The sequence below is a fragment of the Phacochoerus africanus genome, chromosome X (genome assembly GCF_016906955.1).
Source record: "Phacochoerus africanus isolate WHEZ1 chromosome X, ROS_Pafr_v1, whole genome shotgun sequence".
Lineage (NCBI taxonomy): Eukaryota > Metazoa > Chordata > Mammalia > Artiodactyla > Suidae > Phacochoerus > Phacochoerus africanus.
In genome coordinates, this window is record NC_062560.1 from 115,646,847 (window position 1) to 115,665,744 (window position 18,898).

Below are 18,898 nucleotides of genomic sequence, written 5' to 3' on the forward strand. Positions count from 1 at the left end.
GCAGTTCCTGTCATGGCTCAGTGATTAACAAATCCGACCGACTAGGACCCCTGAGAGTGCGGGTTCAATCCCTGGCCTTGCTCAGTGGGTTAAGGATCCGGCGTTGCCGTGACCTGTGGTGTGGGTCCCGCATGGCTGTGGCTGTGGTGTAGGCTGGCAGCTACAGCTCTGATTCAACCCCTGGCCTGGGAACCTCCATATGCCGCCGGCGCGGCCCCAGAAAAGAGAAAAAAAAAAAAAAAGCGGTAGAAAGATCTGTGAATGAGCCTGCTCTATTTTTCTTCCATCCCTAGTCTTATTGTTTTCTCGGTTTCTTTAACTGACCAGAATTTAGATGTAACACAGATAAAATATTAACTTAGAAGTAATTTCAACTTCTTCAATCTTCTCCCTTCCATCTCCCCAGAGAGCACCCTCTTTCTTGCCTCAGTTCCTGTGTAAGCCATTGTTGGACAGACTGGGGTGATGGTTAAGGAGAGACAAGAACTGGGAGATGTGAGGTGGGGGGATAAAGCAAGAAAATGAAAGAGAAAGGGGGAGCTAGGGTAGAAGAGAGATTTGGGGTAATGCTGCCAACTATGGAGGACAGGGAAAGAGAGGGAGAAACAGAGAGAAAGAGTTGGTTATTTGTAATGTAACCTGGGTTAATTGTGTTAAGAGTATAATATCGTTCTGGAGTTTTTTCAACTGAGCTTATTGTTCAATTATTTTCCATTATATTTTGGTAACTGGACTTGAATGTGTTTTAAGCTAGGAGGGCACCACAAGGGAGCCCAGCTTTACATGGGTTATATGGAACTAAAATCTAATTTTGCCTAATTTTGTATTTGTTTAACGAAGCTCTTTATTTATTTATTTGCTTTTTAGGGCTACACCCGCGGCATATGGAAGTTCTCAGGCTAGGAATTAAATTGGAGCTAGAGCTGCTGGCCTACACCACAGCCACAGCAATGCTGGATCTGAGCCGCGTCTGCAACCTATACCACAGCTCATGGCAACACCAGATCCTTAACCCACTGAGCCAGGGATCAAACCCACATCCTCATGGATACTAGTCGAATTCGTTACCACCGAGCCACGATGGGAACTCTGAAGCTCTTAACTTTAAAAGAGGGTGATGATTCAAACAAAAAGCTGTCTTAAAAAAAAAAAAAAGCATTTGAGACAGAAGGACATTTGAGCACTGACTGGCTACTTCATGATTTTGAGTATTGTTAACTTTTAAAAGACACGCTCCTGGTAGTGTGGTTATGATGAACAAAGTTCCCTTTTTTTAGAGATGCATACTCAAGTATCTATGGATGAAATGAAATGATGTCTGGGAGTTGCTTTAAAATAATGTAGGGTTGGAGGAAGGTGGGTGGGATTGTAGATAAAATAAGATTAGATATTCATTGACACTTGTTGAAGTTGGATGATTCATGAAGTACATGGGGATTCACTACACTCTTCTTTCTACTTTTGTGCATATTTTGAAATTTCCATGATAAAAAGTGAAGAAAAAAGTGGATGAGTTAATACCGGTTATTCTTACTCTCTAGAAAAGCTAGATTCAAGTTGCTTTTTATTGTTGTGTGGTCCATATTTACTTTTTTCTGCATGTTGCTGGTTCTTGATTCAAAAACATAATCACCACCCATCATGATGAAAACACAGGTTGAATGCTGACATTTGAGCAGAGGTGGTATCTACTTAACTCAATCCAATAGTCAAAAGTCTTAATTATAATCTAATTGCAAGATAATCTTCAGTGACAAAAAAGGTTTCCCTGGGGGAGTATCTTAAAAATGACTTAATGAGGAGTTCCCGTCGTGGTGCAGTGGTTAACAAACCCGACTAGGAACCATGAGGTTGCGGGTTCGGTCCCTGCCCTTGTCAGTGGGTTAACGATCCGGTGTTGCGGTGAGCTGTGGTGTAGGTTGCAGATGCAGCTCGGATCTGGCGTTGCTGTGGCTCTGGTGTAGGCTGGCAGCTACAGCTCTGATTCGACCCCTAGCCTGGGAACCTCCATATGCCGCGGAAGTGGCCCAAAGAAATAGCAAAAAGACAAAAAAAAATGACTTAATGAATAAAAACTTGACTTAGGTGCCACTTTCTGGGACTCCTTTGATTATAGAAATTGAGGTCCAGCATTTCCCTCTGTAACTTTTGTTAGCCTGGTCTGTATTTCCATTTCACTGCCTTTAATTTTTAAAGGGAGGGAAGCAGACCAGCATGGCTGCAAACTAGATAATGCAGGTTTTACTTTTCAATTTTCTTTCCCCAGAGAATGCGAATGATGTTGCAGAACACATTTTAAATTTAATAAATGAATCCCCTCTTCTGGATGAAGAAAAAACAAGATTATTGTTTCCAAAGTATCCAATATTTCACAAAATGATGGAATAAGTATGGAACTAACCCAGACTATTTTGCAAATAATCAATGTTGCTTTGGGAAAGCAAAATAATTCAGTATCTGATCTGCATGAAATGAGCTATGATTTAAGTATTAATACTTTGGTAAAATAAATCATTTAAAATATTTGAAATATATTATTAATTCCTTCGCATACAGTCATCACCAATTTTAAAGGTCAGATAGCTATGCATTGAAAACTCAGTACGATAAAATGGCGTCATCCTACTGAAATCCCAATTGTGAAAGAATGCATTCAAATTCTAACTGAACCTTAATGATAGCATCTTTCCAAACAGTTACCCCAAACCAAACCCCCAGTCTATTTTCCCAGTCCTGGTGCGCCTTGAATATTCCTAATTTCCATAAAATGCAGCTACCAAGCTCAAGCAGAAAACTTGAGAGTAACACTAGTTACCTCCCTCTACCTCAACTAACCAAGTCTTATACTTCTCTCCACCACCACCACTACCACCCCAGTGTTAGCATCATTTCTCTCAACTGACCTTTTATGATAGCCTCTTAGCTGATCTCCCAGCCTCTCCTCTTGCCTCTCTATGTCTATCTTGTATGTAGTCTCCAGAATGATCTTTTAATGCATATATCAGATCATGTCATTCTCTTGCTTTTAAAACCACTCAGTGGCTTTCCATTACATATAGACTAAAATCCAAATTTCTGTGAGGCACTGCAGGATCTGGCTTTACATATGCGAATGTCATTTAATCTTTGACACAGTCTTTCAAGATGAGTGCTCATAGTAACAGACTTTTCAGGTGAGGAGACTGAAGCTGGTTGAGGTCATTTGATTTGCTCACACAGTTAGAAATTAGAGGAGCTAAGCTTTAAGCCTCAGCCAATCTGACTCTTATCTGCTAACTTCTAAGCAATATAAAGATGGTGATGGAATTCCCACTGTGGCTCAGCAGGTTAGGAACCCATACTTTGTGAGGATGCGGGTTCGATCCCTGGCCTTGCTCAGTGGGTTAGGGATCTGGTATTGTAGCAAGCTGTGGCACAGGTCGCAGATGTGGCTTGGATATAGCATTGCTATGGTTGTGGCAGAGGCCTCAGCTGCAGTTCCGACTCTTAGCTTGGGAACCTCCCTATACTGCAGGTGCAGCAGTAAAAAAAAGAAAAAGAAAAAAAAAGAAAGAAAATAAGAAAGAAAGAAAAAGAGAAAGATAGTAATGAAAACTCAATGAACACCCTTACATTGAGGAAATCTTGTAAGGAGGATGGGTTTTACATTAAAAAGCTAGGAATGCCCTTCTCTTACCTGTTGTTGTCCCTTGAAGAATTCCGAGGATAATCGAGCATGCTGGTCACAAGATGGGAGTTTTCTAGGACAGCAAATCTGACAGTAGCCAGGTTGGCTTTGGCTGTCCTGCGGGTGGATCACACATCTGAAGGCATGGCCTTCAGGACTGGCACCTACGAAGAAGGCACAGAACCCAAGGTGAGTGCAGCTTAGGGTACTGAGAGCTAATCAGCCAAGCACTGTTCCAAGTCTTCATTCATTTACTCCTTGGAGGGAGACGGGGTATTTTTTTAAGGTTTCAGGGGACCTTATGAAAATACAAGTATCTGGGAGAAGATACATATATAATCTTTAATAGGCTAACACTTTGGTTGGTGTGGTATCCACAAGATGTGAAATGATACCACCTTTGCCATATGACCCCAAATCATCTCAAATATCAGTATATGATTAGTTATCATTTATAGAGCGCTAATTATATGTTGGCCATTGTGCTGTTTCATCTGTACAGATAAGGAAACAGAGAAGTTAAGTAACTTGCCCAAAGACACACAGCCTAATGGCTGAGCCAGGACTAAAACTTATGTCTGGCTGGCTTTTAAGTCTGGGCCCTCTTCCCTATTCCTTACTACCTCAGCCTTTGGCAGGCCATAGGCCACCAAGCTCAGAAAAGTTTGGGAGAGCAACATTTTTAAATTTATAGTTTAAAAAATTATAAAATTTAGAGACAGGGAAATGCATAAATTCTAAGCGTGCATTCTCTGATTTTTGACAAACATGTCCATCGCTGTAACTCAGACTCCTGTCAGGACAGAGAACCTGGAGAGTCAAGATGGCGGAGGAGTGAGAGGTCGCGCTCACCCTCTCCCACAAACGCATCAAAGAAACACATCTGCATGTAAAACGACTGGCAGGGAACATCTATGGAATGCTGGCAGAAGAACTTCGACCTCCAAAAAGAGCAAGAAACTCTTGATATAACGGGGTAGAACAAAAGAAAAAAGAGAAAAGGAACCAGGATGGGACTAGCATTCCTGAGACAGGGAGAAGGAGAAAAGAACCCACAGCTCGGGAAGCCACCTAACCAACCAGGAGATCGGCTGAAATGGAGGGACCTCAAAGTCACCGAGAAAAGCGCAGCAGCTGCACTGAGGCGGGCAAAGCAGAGTGAGAGCCGCACAGACCCTCCGAAGCCCCAGCCGGGACACCACAGCCTGAGACGCTCGGCGGGGGCTGGGTGCTGAGACGCAGGCGCCGGAGGTCAGTCCTGGGGAGAGGACTGGGATGGCTGTGTGGGCACAGCCTGAGGGGCTCAGGAGCAGTGCGCCACGGGTGGGGGAGTGGAACACCACTGCGGAGGGAACCCGGGAGAAGGCCCACCCCTCAGGAGAAGCAAGGCGCCATTGCTGGGGGGGCGCGGACGCCCTACGACTGGCCTGCCCGGATCTGCGCATGCCCTGGGCTCAGAGGGCGGGGCGGCTCTGGCGCAGGCTGCAGGCACCGGGAAGCCACTTGCTCCGGGCTAGGGGAGACCAACCCGGCGCTTCTCGTGTGGGCTACAGATGGCCGGGCACCTCTCACGTGTGGGCTAAGGGCGGTGGGGGGGGGGCGCGACGGTGGTGCCTCTTCCGTGATCTACAGGTGGCGGCAGGTCATTTCAGAGGCCAGAGGGAGGCATGGCCTGCCACCACGGGGGGGCCTGCAAGTGGGCTCCACCTGCGGCCCCAGTCACCTCAGGGGGTTGGCAAAAAAAAATGGGGCACTGCAACCTAGAACCACACATTGTTGCTCTCACTCCCCTGGGAATACACCCGCAGTGCTGCTGCCACTGCCAAACTCTCTGGGCAGCGCCCACATGCTTGATCACTGTCCCCTCCCAGGACCCCGCAACTAGGAGCAGCTGGTGCATTACCTCCTGAGTGGGCTAAGCTGAATGGGGTGCTTCTTGCATGGTCTGCAGGTGGTAGGGGCAAGCCACCTAGTTATCTCTGACTCCAGAGGTGGGTGTGGCCCATTGCCACTGGGGTCCCTGAGCAGGAACCACTTGCCCTCCAGTCACCTCAGAGGGCACCACAGAGGAGGGCATTGTGACGAAACACCACCTGTTGCTCTCACATCCCTGGGAACACACCCACCCTGCTAATGTTGCTGCCCAACACTCTGGGCAATGCCCAGATGCTTGATCACTGTACCTTCCCAGGACCCTGCAACTAGGAGCAGCTTGTGCAGCACCTCCTGTGGGGCCTAAGTGGGACGGGGTGCTTCTTGCATGGTCTGCAGGTGGCAGGGACAAGCCAACACAGTTATCTCTGACTCCAGAGGTGGGTGTGGCCTGCCACCACTAGGGGTCCATGAATAAGTACCACTTGGAGCCCCAATCACCTCAAGGGAAGGCATTGCAGTTGAACACTCCCTGTTGTTGCTCTCACTGCCCTGGGAACTCACACACCCTGCTGCTGCTGATGCCAAATGCTCTGGGCACTTTGTAAATCTGCTCAAGGCTCATTACCACTTTCCAGAGCCCTGCAACTAGGAGTAGCTTGCGCCACCCTCCTTGCAGATCCTTGCTGCTGTTAAGAGCCCAGCAACCAGGCACTGACGACTAGCCCTACCCATTGCCTCCTTCTCCCTGGAAATATACTCAGCACCCTGGGGATATCAGCCTGCTCACACTGAAGTAAGAGATGGCAAATATCCAAACTCCCACACCAAAAATAAATAGTAACCCCCCACAAAATACAAAGGGGTTCTCCTGCATAGAAGTAGCCCCCCCTAGACTATAGTTTGGCTTCCCTGAACTCGGAGAAAAAGAAAAACATAAGCAAGATGAAGAAGCTCAGGAACCATTCCCAGTTAAAAGAACAGAATTCATATGAAGCAGCAAACAATGAAACAGACCTCTGCAGTCTGACAGACATTGAGTTCAAAAGGGAGATAGTGAAAATACTGAAGGAATTAAGGCTAAATATCAATGAATTAAGAGTGGAGATCAAAAGTAATCCAGATTACTTTAGTAAGGAACTGGAAAATATAAGGAGGAAGATAGAAAAATTAAAAATTAGAAAATTCATTTGCAGAGATGCAAACTGAGCTAAGGCCACTAAAGAGCAGAATGAATAATGTAGAGGAAAGAATTAGTGACTTGGAAGATAGAATAATGGAAATCACCCAATCAGGATAGCAGACAGAAAACCAAATGAAAAAACGCAAAAGCAATGTAAGAGATCTGTGGGATGATATAAAGCAGGCCAATCTATGCATAATAGGAATTCCAGAAGGAGAAGAAAAAGAAAAGGGGATTGAAAATATATTTGAAGAAGTTATGTCTGAAAACTTTCCAAAGCTAAAGAAAACTGATATTAAGATACAGGAAGCACAGAGAGCCCCAAACAAGTTGAACCCAAATAGGCCCACACCAAGACATATTATAATAAAAATGGCAAAAGTTAAAGAGAGGATTCTAAAGGCATCAAGAGAAAAACAAAGCTTTAATTATAAGGGAACCCCCATAAGGCTATCAGCTGATTTCTCTACAGAAACACTACAGGCTAGAAGGGAGTGGCAAGATGTATTTAAAGTGCTGAAAAGAAAAAAATTTGCAACCTAGAATACTCTATCCCGCAAGGATATCATTTAAAATAGAAGGGGGAAAAATGTATACATGTGTGTGTGACTGGGTCACCTTGCTGTACAGTAGAAAATTGACAGAGCACTGTAAACCAGCTATAATGGAAAAAATAAAAATCATTATTAAAAAAAAAAAAAAGATGAGAACATGGAGATCCTGTCGTGGCTCAGTGGTTAATGAACCCAACTAGTATCCATGAGGTTGGGGGTTTGATCCCTGGCCTCGCTCAGTGGGTTAAGGATCCAGTGTTGCCATGAGCTGTGGTATAGGTCGCAGACATGGCTCAGATCCCACGTTGCTGTGGCTGTGGTGTAGGCCAGCAGCTGTAGCTCTGATTGAACCCCTAGCCTGGAAACCTCCACATGCCGCAGGTGCAGCCCTAAAAAGACAAAAAAAAAAAAAAGTGTTACGACATGAATGAGAATTCTTCTAAATAGATACCCAAAGAGATTTGATCATGTGAATCCATACCAAAAAAAACTTGTATGTGAATTTCATAGCAACATTGTTTATATAGCCATAAAGGAGAAACAATCCAAACGTCCACCAGCAGATGAATGGATAAATAAATGGTGGTACATTCATAAAAAGATATTGACTGGCCTATTCCCAGTCAATTCCTGCAACTACTGCCTCCACCGGCAACCACTGTTCTCCTTTTTTTTAATCATAGTTTTGCCTATTCTAGAGCTTTATATAGATAGAACCATTTTTTATTATATGATTTCATTTATATGAGGTATTTAGAGTAATTTATTATTATTATTATTATTTTTGTCTTTTTGCCATTTCTTGGGCCGCTCCCGGGGCATATGGAGTTTCCCAGGCTAGGGGTTGAATCGGAGCTGTAGCCACCGGCCTACGCCAGAGCCACAGCAACGCGGGATCCGAGCCACGTCTGCGACCTACACCACAGCTCATGGCAACACCGGATCGTTAACCCACTGACAAGGGCAGGGACTGAACCCGCAACCTCATGGTTCCTAGTCGGATTCGTTAACCACTGTGCCACGACGGGAACTCCACTTAGAGTAATTAAAAACAAAAAAAAGAGGGAGTATAGTGATGGTTGCCAGAGCCTGGTGGGAGGGGAAAATAGGGAGTTATTGTTTAATGGATGTAGAGTTTCAGTTTTACAAGATGGAAAATGTTATGTGGATGAAAGGTGATGATGGTTGCATGGCACTGTGAATGTGTTTAATACCACGGACCTGTGCATTTAAAAACAGTTACCATAGAGTTCCTGTGGTGGCACATCAGATTAAGGACCTGACATTGTCTCTGTGAGGCTGCAGGTGTGATCCCTGGCCTTGCTCAGGGGTTAAGAATCCAGGGTTGGAGTTCCCATCATGGTTCAGCAGAAACGAATCTGACTAGCATCCATGAGGTTGCAGGTTCGATCCCTGACATCTCTCAGTGGGTTAAGGATCCGGCGTTGCCGTGAGCTATGGTGTAGGTTTCAGAGACAGCTTGGATCTGGTGTGGCTGTGGCTGTGGTGTAGGCCAGCAGCTACAGCTCTGATTTGATCCCTAGCTTGGGAACCTCCATATGCTGTGGGTGCGGCCCTAAAAAGACAAAAAAAAAAAAAAAAAAGAATCCAGGGTTACCGCAAGCTGGAATGTAGTTCGCAGATGCAGCTCGGATCTGACCTTGTCGTGGCTGTGGTGTAGGCTGGTGGCTGCAGTTCCAATTGAACCCCTAGCTGGGGAATTTCTGTATGCCACAGATGTGGCATAAAAAAAAATTTTTTTAAGAAAATATTTTCTCTGTGGCTTACCTGTTCATTTCTTCAGTGGTGTCTTTTGATGAGCATAAGTTTTAATTTGATGAGGTATGATCTTTTGGGATTTTTCTTTTATGAATAACAATATGTGACCTGGAGTTCCCGTCGTGGCGCAGTGGTTAACGAATCTGACTAGGAACCATGAGGTTGTGGGTTCGGTCCCTGCCCTTGCTCAGTGGGTTACGGATCTGGCATTGCTGTGAGCTGTGGTGTAGGTTGCAGACGCGGCTCGGATCCCGCGTTGCTGTGGCTCTGGCGTAGGCCGGCGGCTACAGCTCCGATTCAACCCCTAGCCTGGGAACCTCCATATGCCGCGGGAGCGGCCCAAGAAATAGCAACAACAACAACAAAAAAGACCAAAAAAAAAAAAAAAAAACCAATATGTGACTTGTCTAAGAAATCTTTGCTTACCAGCAGGTCGTGAAGCTATTCTCCTGTACTTTCCTTTAAAAGTTCTATGGTTTTAATTTTTATGTTTAGGCCTATAATCCTAATGAGTTGAATTGAATTTTGTGTATGGTATGGTGTATGGTTTGGAGTTAATTTTGTTCCATTTAGATGTCCAGTTATTCTAGCATCATTTATTGAAGATTCTTTCCCACTGGCTTGCTTTGGCACCTTTGACTAAATATCAAATACTCATGCAAATTTAGGCCTCCTTCTGAGTATTCTATTCAGTTCTATGAATTTTTTTATAGATTCTTATGCTATTATCCTGTAGCCTTAAAGTCAAGTAGTGGAAGTCCTTCAGCTTTGTTCTTTCTCAGGATTGCTGTGGTTCCTCCAGGCTTTTTGCATGTCCATGTGAATTTTCAAATGTGCTTAGCAATTTGTACCAAAAACATTTTTTTTTGGCCCACAGTCACTGCATGCAGAAGTTCTTGGGCCAGGGTTCAAACTCACTCCACAGTAGTGACAAGAGCCATAGCAGTGACAACAGCAGATCTTAAACCCACTGAGCCACCAGGGCACTCCAATGTTTTATAGTTTTAAGTGGAGAGGTATCGTGTCTTTTGTTAAGTTTATTCTTAAATATTGTACGTTTTTTGATGCTGTTGCAAATGGAATTGTTTTTAGATTTAATTGTACAATTATTTGCTGCAAGTATTTAACAATAAAATTCATATGCCATGTCTATCTACATTTATCATCTATGAATTTTGTAGTCTATGAACTGGCTAAACTCACCTATTAGTTGTAGTAGTTGTTTTAGAAATTCCTTAGGACTTTCTGTGTAATGACATCTGACAATAAAGACAGTTTAATGCCTTCCTTATATATTTTTTGCTCCTTTTATTCCTTCTTTGGCCTTATTTTGATATTAATACTTTCAATAGAATGGAGGCTAAAAGTGGTTAAAGTGGACATCCTTGTCTTATTCTTGCTCTCAGGAGAAGAGTGTTCACAATCTTAGCATCACTGTGATGTTAGCCATGTTTAGGTTTTGTTTTGTTTTGAGATGCCCTTTATTTGATTGAGGAAGTTACCTTCTTTTTTTTTTTTTAATTTTTGCTGTTTATATTTTCTGGGCTTATTTATTTATTTATTTATTTTTTGTCTTTGCCATTTCTTTGGGCCGCTCCTGCGGCATATGGAGTTTCCCAGGCTAGGGGTCGAATCGGAGCTGCAGCCACTGGCCTACGCCAGAGCCACAGCAACGCAGGATCCGAGCCACGTCTGCGACCTACACCACAGCTCACGGCAACGCCGGATCGTTAACCCACTGAGCAAGGGCAGGGGCCGAACCCGCAACCTCATGGTTCCTAGTCGGATTCGTTAACCACTGCGCCATGATGGGAACTCCGAGGAAGTTACCTTCTGTTCCTAGTTTGCTGAAAAAAATTTTACTGTGAATGGTTGTTGAATTTTGTTAAAAGAGTTTTCTGTATCTGTTGAAATAGTCATTTGGCTTTTCTCCTTTATCTTGTAATATGGTAAATTACATTGATTTTAAGATGGTAAGCCAATCTTGCATTCCTGGAGGAAACTCTACTGGTTATGATGTATTATCACTTTCTTTTTTTTGTCTTTTTTGCTATTTCTTGGGCCACTCCCGTGGCATATGGAGGTTCCCAGGCTAGGGGTCGAATCGGAGCTGTAGCCACCGGCCTACGCCAGAGCCACAGCAACGCGGGATCCGAGCCGCGTCTGCGACCTACACCACAGCTCATGGCAACGCCAGATCGTTAACCCACTGAGCAAGGGCAGGGACCGAACCCGCAACCTCATGGTTCCTAGTCGGATTCGTTAACCACTGTGCCACGACAGGAACTCCTATTATCACTTTTATATATTGGTATTTTCAACTTGCTAACATTTTAACTATTTTCACACTTATGTTTATGAAGGATGTTGGTCTGAAAAATTTTTTTCTAATTTCTTTTTTAGGCTTTAGATTAGGGTTTGGCCAACTTTGTAAAAGTGACTTGGGAAATGGTCCCTCTTCTATTTTCAGAAAGGAGTGTTGTTTCTTCATTAAATGCTTGATAGGATTCACTAGGAAATTTTCTGGGCCTGGAGTTTCTTTATGAGAAATATTTTGATATCAAATCCAATTTATTTATGGATATAGAGCTATTCAAAAGTTCTGATTCATCTTGTGCCTGTTTTGGTTAGTTATATTTTTCTAAGAATTTATTTCATGTCACTTATCGAGTTTGCTGGCAAAAGTTGTTCATAATATTCCCTTATTACTTCTTAATGCCTGTAAGATTTCTTTATTTATTTTGATTTTAGGGCCGCACCTCCAGCATCTGGAGGTTCCCAGGCTAGGGGATGAATCAAAGCTGCAGCTGGCAGCCTACACCACAGCCACAGCAACGCAGGATCCAAGCCGCACCTGTCACCTACACCACAGCTCATGGCAATGCCGGATCCTTAACCCACTGAGCAAGGCAAGAGATCAAATCCATGTCTTCATGGATACTAGTAGGGTTTATTACCACTCAGCCACGACAGGAACTCCCAATGCCTGTAAGATTTAAAAGAGTGGCAAAAAGACAAAAAAATAAAAATAAAAAATAAAACAGTGGTCAGCAAACTTTTTCAGTAGAAGGCAGATAGCAAATATTTTAGGCTTCGTAAGCCACAAATGGTCTCTGTCTGCACACATTTTTTTCTTTCCTTTTATTCTTTCCTTCCTTTCTTCCTTCCTCCCATTTTTCCTTCCTTCTTTCTTTTTCATACCCTGTAAAAAATGAAATGTAAAAGCCATTCTTAGCTCAAGGCATACAGAAACAGGCCTTTGGTAGGACATGGCCTGCTGACCAGTTTGTCAGTTTATATTCTATAGTAATAATCCCGCTTTCATTCTTGATAGTGATAATTTCTTTTCTTACTCTTTTTTCTTAATCAGTATAGCTAGGGTTTTTCAAATTTGTTCATCCTTTCCAAGAACCAACTTTTGGCCTTGTTAATTTTTTTGTTTGTTTTCTATTTTGTTGATATCTGCCTTTATCTTTATTATTTCCTTCCTTGTACTTACTTTGGGTTTATCTTGCTCTTCCTTATCTAGCTTCTTAAGGTGGATCCTTAGAACACTGATTTTAGACCTTTCTTCTTTTCTAATATAGTCATAAAAAGCTATAAATACCTTTCTAAACACCACTTTAGCCATAGTATGCAAATTTTTATATGTTGTATTTTCATGATCAGTCAAAATATTTCCTTTCTTCTTTGACCTATGGATTATCCAGAAGTATATTCTTTTTGGGTTTTTTTTTTTTTTTTGGCCATGCTTGCAGTAGGTGGAAATTTCCGGGCCAGGGATTGAACCCTCGACATAGCAGCAACCCAAGCTGCTACAGTGACAATGTCAGGTCCTTAACCTACTGTGCCACATGAGAACTCCAGGAGTTTCTTCTTCTTTTTTTTTTTCTTTTTTGTCTTTTTAGGGCTGTACCCGCAGCATATGGAGGTTCCCAGGCTAGGGGTTGAATCGGAGCTATAGCCACTGGCCTACACCACAGCCACAGCAATGTGGGATCCAAGCATTGTCTGCAACCTACACCAGGCCAGGGATGGAACCCACATCCTCATGGATACTGGCTGGGTTCGGTTGCCACAAGGGGAACTCCCCTGGCTTACTTTTTAACAAAAGCATTGCTCAGTAAATATTGAGACAAGTCCCTAAGGCTTTTGTTTGGTGTGGGGTTTTTTGTTTGTTTGTTTGTTTGTTTGTTTTTCTGTTTTTCCCATCACAACTGTATGGGAGAAGGAGACCTACTGTTGAAGGCTGGCCTTTCTTTCTGAGAATCCTGGCAAATCACCTTATGTGCCATTCCTCTTTCCACCACTATGAATACCCAGGTGGAAGCAGATTAAAGAGAGAAACTAGAGGACATCCTGAGGAAGGAAAAGGTGGTAGGTGTGCGTCTGGGTCTTTGAGCCCCGGGTCGCATCTCCGTCTGTGAGCTGATGGCGCATGCGTGGGTGTGTCCATGTGGAAAGGGCCTCGGAGGTGGTGGCGTTGGTTCCCACCGTTCAGCCCCGCCCCTGAGACGGGGACTGGGGGGGGGTGGACTGGGAGGGGGGACGACTTCCGGCTGATGGATGATGACTCCACTTGCCGTTTCCTGGCAGATTTTCCCAGGTGACGTCCTTCTGGGGGGCGGGGGTTGGCCTCCATATATTTACTTAAATCTCTGAGAGAGACAATTCCTCTTCGCAACTCACATACCATCTTGTTTAATTAATTAATTCATTATTTTGGCCCAACTTCATTCTTTTAGGTAAGTTCTTGCCTCTGGTAACTGTCATGAACTGACACACGCTGACTCACTGTAATTACGAACTCTTGCTATTTTCACGATGGACTGTTTATTTTAGAATATGCTCTCTGATTTATTCCGCAAGTCTCTCAGCACAACCCCTGACCCTCCACAGGAATCAGTGTCTGCTCTACTGGCGTTCTACAGTTTCTCATTTTCACAGCTTCTCAGCTTTGGAAGGGACCTTGAGGATTATCTGGCGACCAAACAGAGGCCTCAAGATGTTTCAAAACCCGAAAAGAACAGCGAGTTCTCCTGATGAAATGCTGTTTCGGCTTGTCAGCACTTCCCTCCCAAATCTCCCCGGGCTCCTCAAAGCCAGCATGCCCTTCTCTCGGGCCAATTTATCTGAAGCTGAGCGGTGTCCAGCAGGACATTTGCCTGCAGACATTGTTGCTCGTTCCCACCGCCTCAACGCGACCTTCTCTGAGGACCCCCGTCCCCACCTGTTATGCAAACAGGGAGGCAGTACGTCGCGGTGCTTAATTGCATGGACTCTGAAGCCGGATGCTGAATTTAAAGCTGGCCATGCCACTGTCTACCTGGGTGGACCTGTGGGGAGATTCCTCAACCCTCTCTGCCTTAGTTTCCCCCTATGTAAAACAGGAGAGTGGTGGTGCTTCACTGGGCTGTGGAAGGAGTGAATACATATGAAATGCTTAGAATATTGCCTCGCACATAAGAAACACCATGTAAATGTTTGCATTGATTTTATTATCGGCCTATCTTGGGTCCCTGCCTAACAGAAAGCCCATTTCACCAGCCTGTTCTGTCCTGCCTCGCTATTGGAAGGATAGCGATCAGAGTTTGCATGATGTTCTTGATGATGATCGCGAGTATTTATACTTCATATCTCATCTACTTGCAAGAAGCCAAGACTCAAAAAGTGCTGTGGTCTGAATGTTTGTGTCCCCCCCCCCCCAAATTCATGTGTTGAAATCCTGACCCCCAAGGTGATGGTATTAGCAAGTGGGTCTTTTGGGAGGTGATTAGGTCATGAGCTTGGGATCGACATGAGTGGGATCAATGCCCTTATGAAAGAGACCCAGAGAGCTCCCTCGCCCCTTCCACCATGTGAAGACACAGTGAGAAGGTGCCGACTATGAACCAGAAAGCAGGCCTTCACTAGAACCCAACCACATAGGCACCTTGATCTTGGATTTCCAGCCTCCAGAACCATGAGAAACAAATTTCTGTTGTTTTTAAGCCACCTAATCAGTACTTTCCTATAGCAACCCTAAGTGACCAAGACAAAGAAGTTAAGTAATTTGGCCCAAGGTCACACAGCTAGGAAGTGGCATAACTAGGAATCAAATCCAGGCTGTCTGACTTCAAGTATTTGAGGGGCTCATACATTTATGCCCAGTTGTGCTTGCATTTTCTAAAGAGACTATCCAAAGAAATGAATTTCTAATGGCCAAATGTTCAGGGTTATTTTGAGGGAGGTTGTACTGGGCTAGTTTAAACACACCACATACCCATACCTCATACCTACTCAAATATAACACATCGTCTCCAGCTATGTCGATAGGATGTTCTGTTCTGGAATTCTCTAGCTGCTCCCCTCTCTATCTAAATTCTAATTGTTCCTGTGGTCTTAGCTCAAATCCCATCCAGGAGGTTTGCCTGGAGTTCATGAACCCCTGCTTTCCTCCTCACCCCCTGTTTGTGTTCTCATCTTATACATTTGCCTTGTCGCTAGATTGGTTTTCCCAAGGAGGTTGTGGCATATGTCATGGCTCAGGCATATTTTATTTTCATGGCACTTCGCACAGGGCTAGGAATCCAATGTGTTTTCAGTACCTATGTATTTATTAGACTTTTTAATGGAAAAAATTAGGCTGGACCCAGGAAAAGTCAGTTAATGAACCAATATTTTAATAAAAATTAAGAATGTGGTCCATAGCACTCAGACTCTTTTGGTAAGCTTATAATTTCTCAAATGTTTTATCTCAGATGCCATTATTTTGGTCTAGTTTCTCTCCTTTCTTCAGAGGGCTGTGCTTGTTGCATAGAATAAAAGATAAACTTGTTTTGCATAGATTTCACACCTAATAAGTCATTTTTATTCACTAGCACCTTCCACTGAAAGAGATTAAAGATCTTTGCCAAAATTAGCCTTCAGACGTCACAGTGCCAGATGAAGAAGGATTAGAACTAGCCTACCATCAATTTCAGAACCGGAAGGGTCCTTATAACTCACTGTGTCCCATCTCCTCATTTTACCAATGACAATATTGAGACCCAGAGAAGGGAAGGGATCTGCTGGAGGTGACAGTGCATTCATTTATTCACCCAGCTATTTATTCAGTTAGCAAATATTTATTGAATTCCTACTATGTGTCTTGTGTGGTGCTGGATGGGCAGGGGTGTTCTCACATGGAAGGGGTGACCCCAAGGCTGGCATGTGGGCCACTGGTTGTTGGGGAGCGAGCATTTAACAAGAGATGCTGCCATTTAACATTTCCGCTCTCCCTGAGTTCTGAGCCTTACAGCCTTGCTTTCACTCTGCTTTTTCTAACATCTTTTGATCAAACTCTTTAAAATTTTTTTTTCATTAATGTATAGTTTATTTACAATGTTTCTTCAATTTCTGTTGTACAGCAAAGTGACCTGGTCATACATATATGTACATTCTTTTTTTTTTTTTTTCGTTCTAACCCAAGAGATTGCATGCAGTTCCCTGTGCTGTAGGGTAGGACCTCATTGCTTATCCATTGCAAATGTGACAGTTTATATCTACTCACCTCAAACTCCCAGTCCATCCCACTCCCTCCCCCCCTCCCTCCTGGCCGCCACAAGTCTGCTCTCCATGTCCGGGATCTGTTTCTGATCAAAATCTTAACTGTCATTACAATATACCACCTTTAAGATCCTTGATAAGACACCACTCTTGGAAAACATGTACCTCCTCTTCCACCCCTCCACTACAGGGCAGTCCTCAGGGAGAGGGACAAAGCAGGGGGCAAGGACACACAGCCCAGGGGCTCTGGAAGCACAGGCAGGGCACCTACCCCTATCTGGGAGATCAGGAAAGGCCTACTGTAGGAGAGGTGTCAGCTGAGACCTAGGTGGAGTGCCAGTCAGAAGATGAAAAAGGGTGAGGAGCAAGGGGGAGAGAGGAGTGTTTCGGGCAGAGGGAACCATTTCTGTAAAGTTTCAGAAGTGAAATAGATACAACTTGAGCCTAGAGTCAGAGGTGGGGAGAGTGAGCAAGGGTTTCTTTAGTTCCTTTCCCTGCACGGCCACCATTTTGTCGGTCAGGGAAATAAAGCCGGAGAGCAGGGTAACTCAGTCTTGGGTCACTGTGTGTTTCTCCTCCTCTGGCCTTTTCACTACAGAAAACTGCATCTCTTACACTATGTCAGGAGGGCTGTTAGGTATCATTTGGTCCACCTTCCTTTGTGTCACCAATGTCCTGGAAAGGAGAAGGAACTTTCCAGAAAGAGGGCTTGGGCTAGGCCTTGGTCTTTTGGCATCAGCCTGGGTCGTTTCCACCAGGTCTTGTTGCCGACCCTCCTCTGCCTCAGACCACCGCAGGGAAATTCCTCTAGGAAGGGAGCACTGAACCACCAGGCTGGCTTTGGAGCAACAGAGCTGGTGAGGAACAGGAAGTGAGTAGCTTCCTAGGAGAGCCCCAGGCTGTGTTCACAGCTCCTCAGTTCTCAGTGGCAGCAGGGCTCCGAGATATGCGGGCTTGGCATCTTCTAAAAGTGGCCCAGTGGGCTCCTCAAGGGCCGTCATCCTTGCGCCACTTCTCTAGACTCTCTTGTCAAGTCCTCGGTGGATGAGCTTCCTCTCCGTCCTGTCTCTTCAGGTGTGTCTCGCCTCCTAGAGCCTTGGCCTTGCACTTTGGCCCTGTTAATTAGCAAGCTGTGCCTCTCAATGGCTATATTCTAGTTCGTTTCCTTGAACCCAGTGTTTCTGAATCATCCCTGCCCTATGATTCACCAGCTGTGTGACTTCGTCCAAGTTTTTGAGCCTCTCCAAAACTGGGTTTATCTGAAAAATGCCTATATTGTTTCAGTGACGACTGAAGACAGTGTTACAGTGTTTCCACATACAGGCTAACACTTAACAAAGTAACTGGCTCACCGTGGGTACAAGATAAAATACCTGCTGTGTGCTAGGCCAGGTGGGGGACACCAGGACACCGGATGCCTGTGCTCTGGCCTCAGAGTTCACGGTGGCCAGGGAGGACAGCTTGGCTAAGCTGGATGTTAATCAGACTGCTTCCATGTCCGGCGAGGATGGACCAGGAAGAGGCTTATAACCAACCCATGATGGGTTCATGTTCCTTGTAAGGAAGGACTCCCTCAAAGTAAGTAAGGAGTGAGGGTTAGAACTGAGATGAGCTGTGAAATATCAAGGTCCAGAGACTTATCAAAGTAGGCACTAGTTTCACTTTGTTGCTAGCGCAGCCCTGAGCGGCGGGTGCAAAAGCCGTGCTTGTTGGAGAGATATATGGAGGGATTAACGAACTGGTCTGTCTGGGTATAATTTAGTCCTGATGCGAAGACAGGAGATGAGCTAAATTACCTCTAAAAATTCCTTCGTAGCTTGCGATTTTATTTTCCACCTTTCTGTACCTAGTGCTGTGTGGTACTTCAAAATTCTAGACTGATTATTAATGTGCAAGAAATTGGAAATTTAGGGCCTGAACTCCTCTACCTTATATGCAGACAAAAAAATGTCACTAAAGCATTGACCACATTTGTTGTGAGTGCCAGCATTTCAGATACATCCCTTCAAAACTTGGCGGACCTAGTGGTCATTTATTACCCTGCAGCGTATGGAAGGAATCTGGGTAACATATCCATTTTCATTTCAGAATAAAAAAGTCTCAGAACCCCTCCCTGATTGCTCCATTAAAAACAATTGGCTAGTTAACAGATGTGACTCTAAGACTTAATGCAGATCGCCCACTCCAGCGGAGAAGTGACTGGGGACAGGTGGATCTTTTGGTTGTCCCATCACTCTAGATGACATTTAATTCCATTTCTTTTTGAAGGAGGCAAACAACTTCATTTAATATAACTGAACATTTTTAAGCCTTTGA

General features: G+C 44.3%; 1 protein-coding gene across 1 annotated transcript in view; it reads left to right on the top strand.

The window, feature by feature from the left end:
* ADGRG4 (adhesion G protein-coupled receptor G4) overlaps nucleotides 1-18,898 on the top strand; it is a gene marked incomplete at its 5' end in the record, with an annotated part of 90,932 nt that overhangs the window by 46,538 nt on the left and 25,496 nt on the right. The window contains 7 exon segments of the mRNA XM_053743478.1: nucleotides 2,267-2,335; nucleotides 2,338-2,482; nucleotides 3,696-3,732; nucleotides 3,734-3,856; nucleotides 13,652-13,681; nucleotides 13,684-13,796; nucleotides 18,519-18,629. Of these exon segments, the coding sequence (XP_053599453.1) occupies nucleotides 2,267-2,335; nucleotides 2,338-2,482; nucleotides 3,696-3,732; nucleotides 3,734-3,856; nucleotides 13,652-13,681; nucleotides 13,684-13,796; nucleotides 18,519-18,629 (628 nt within the window).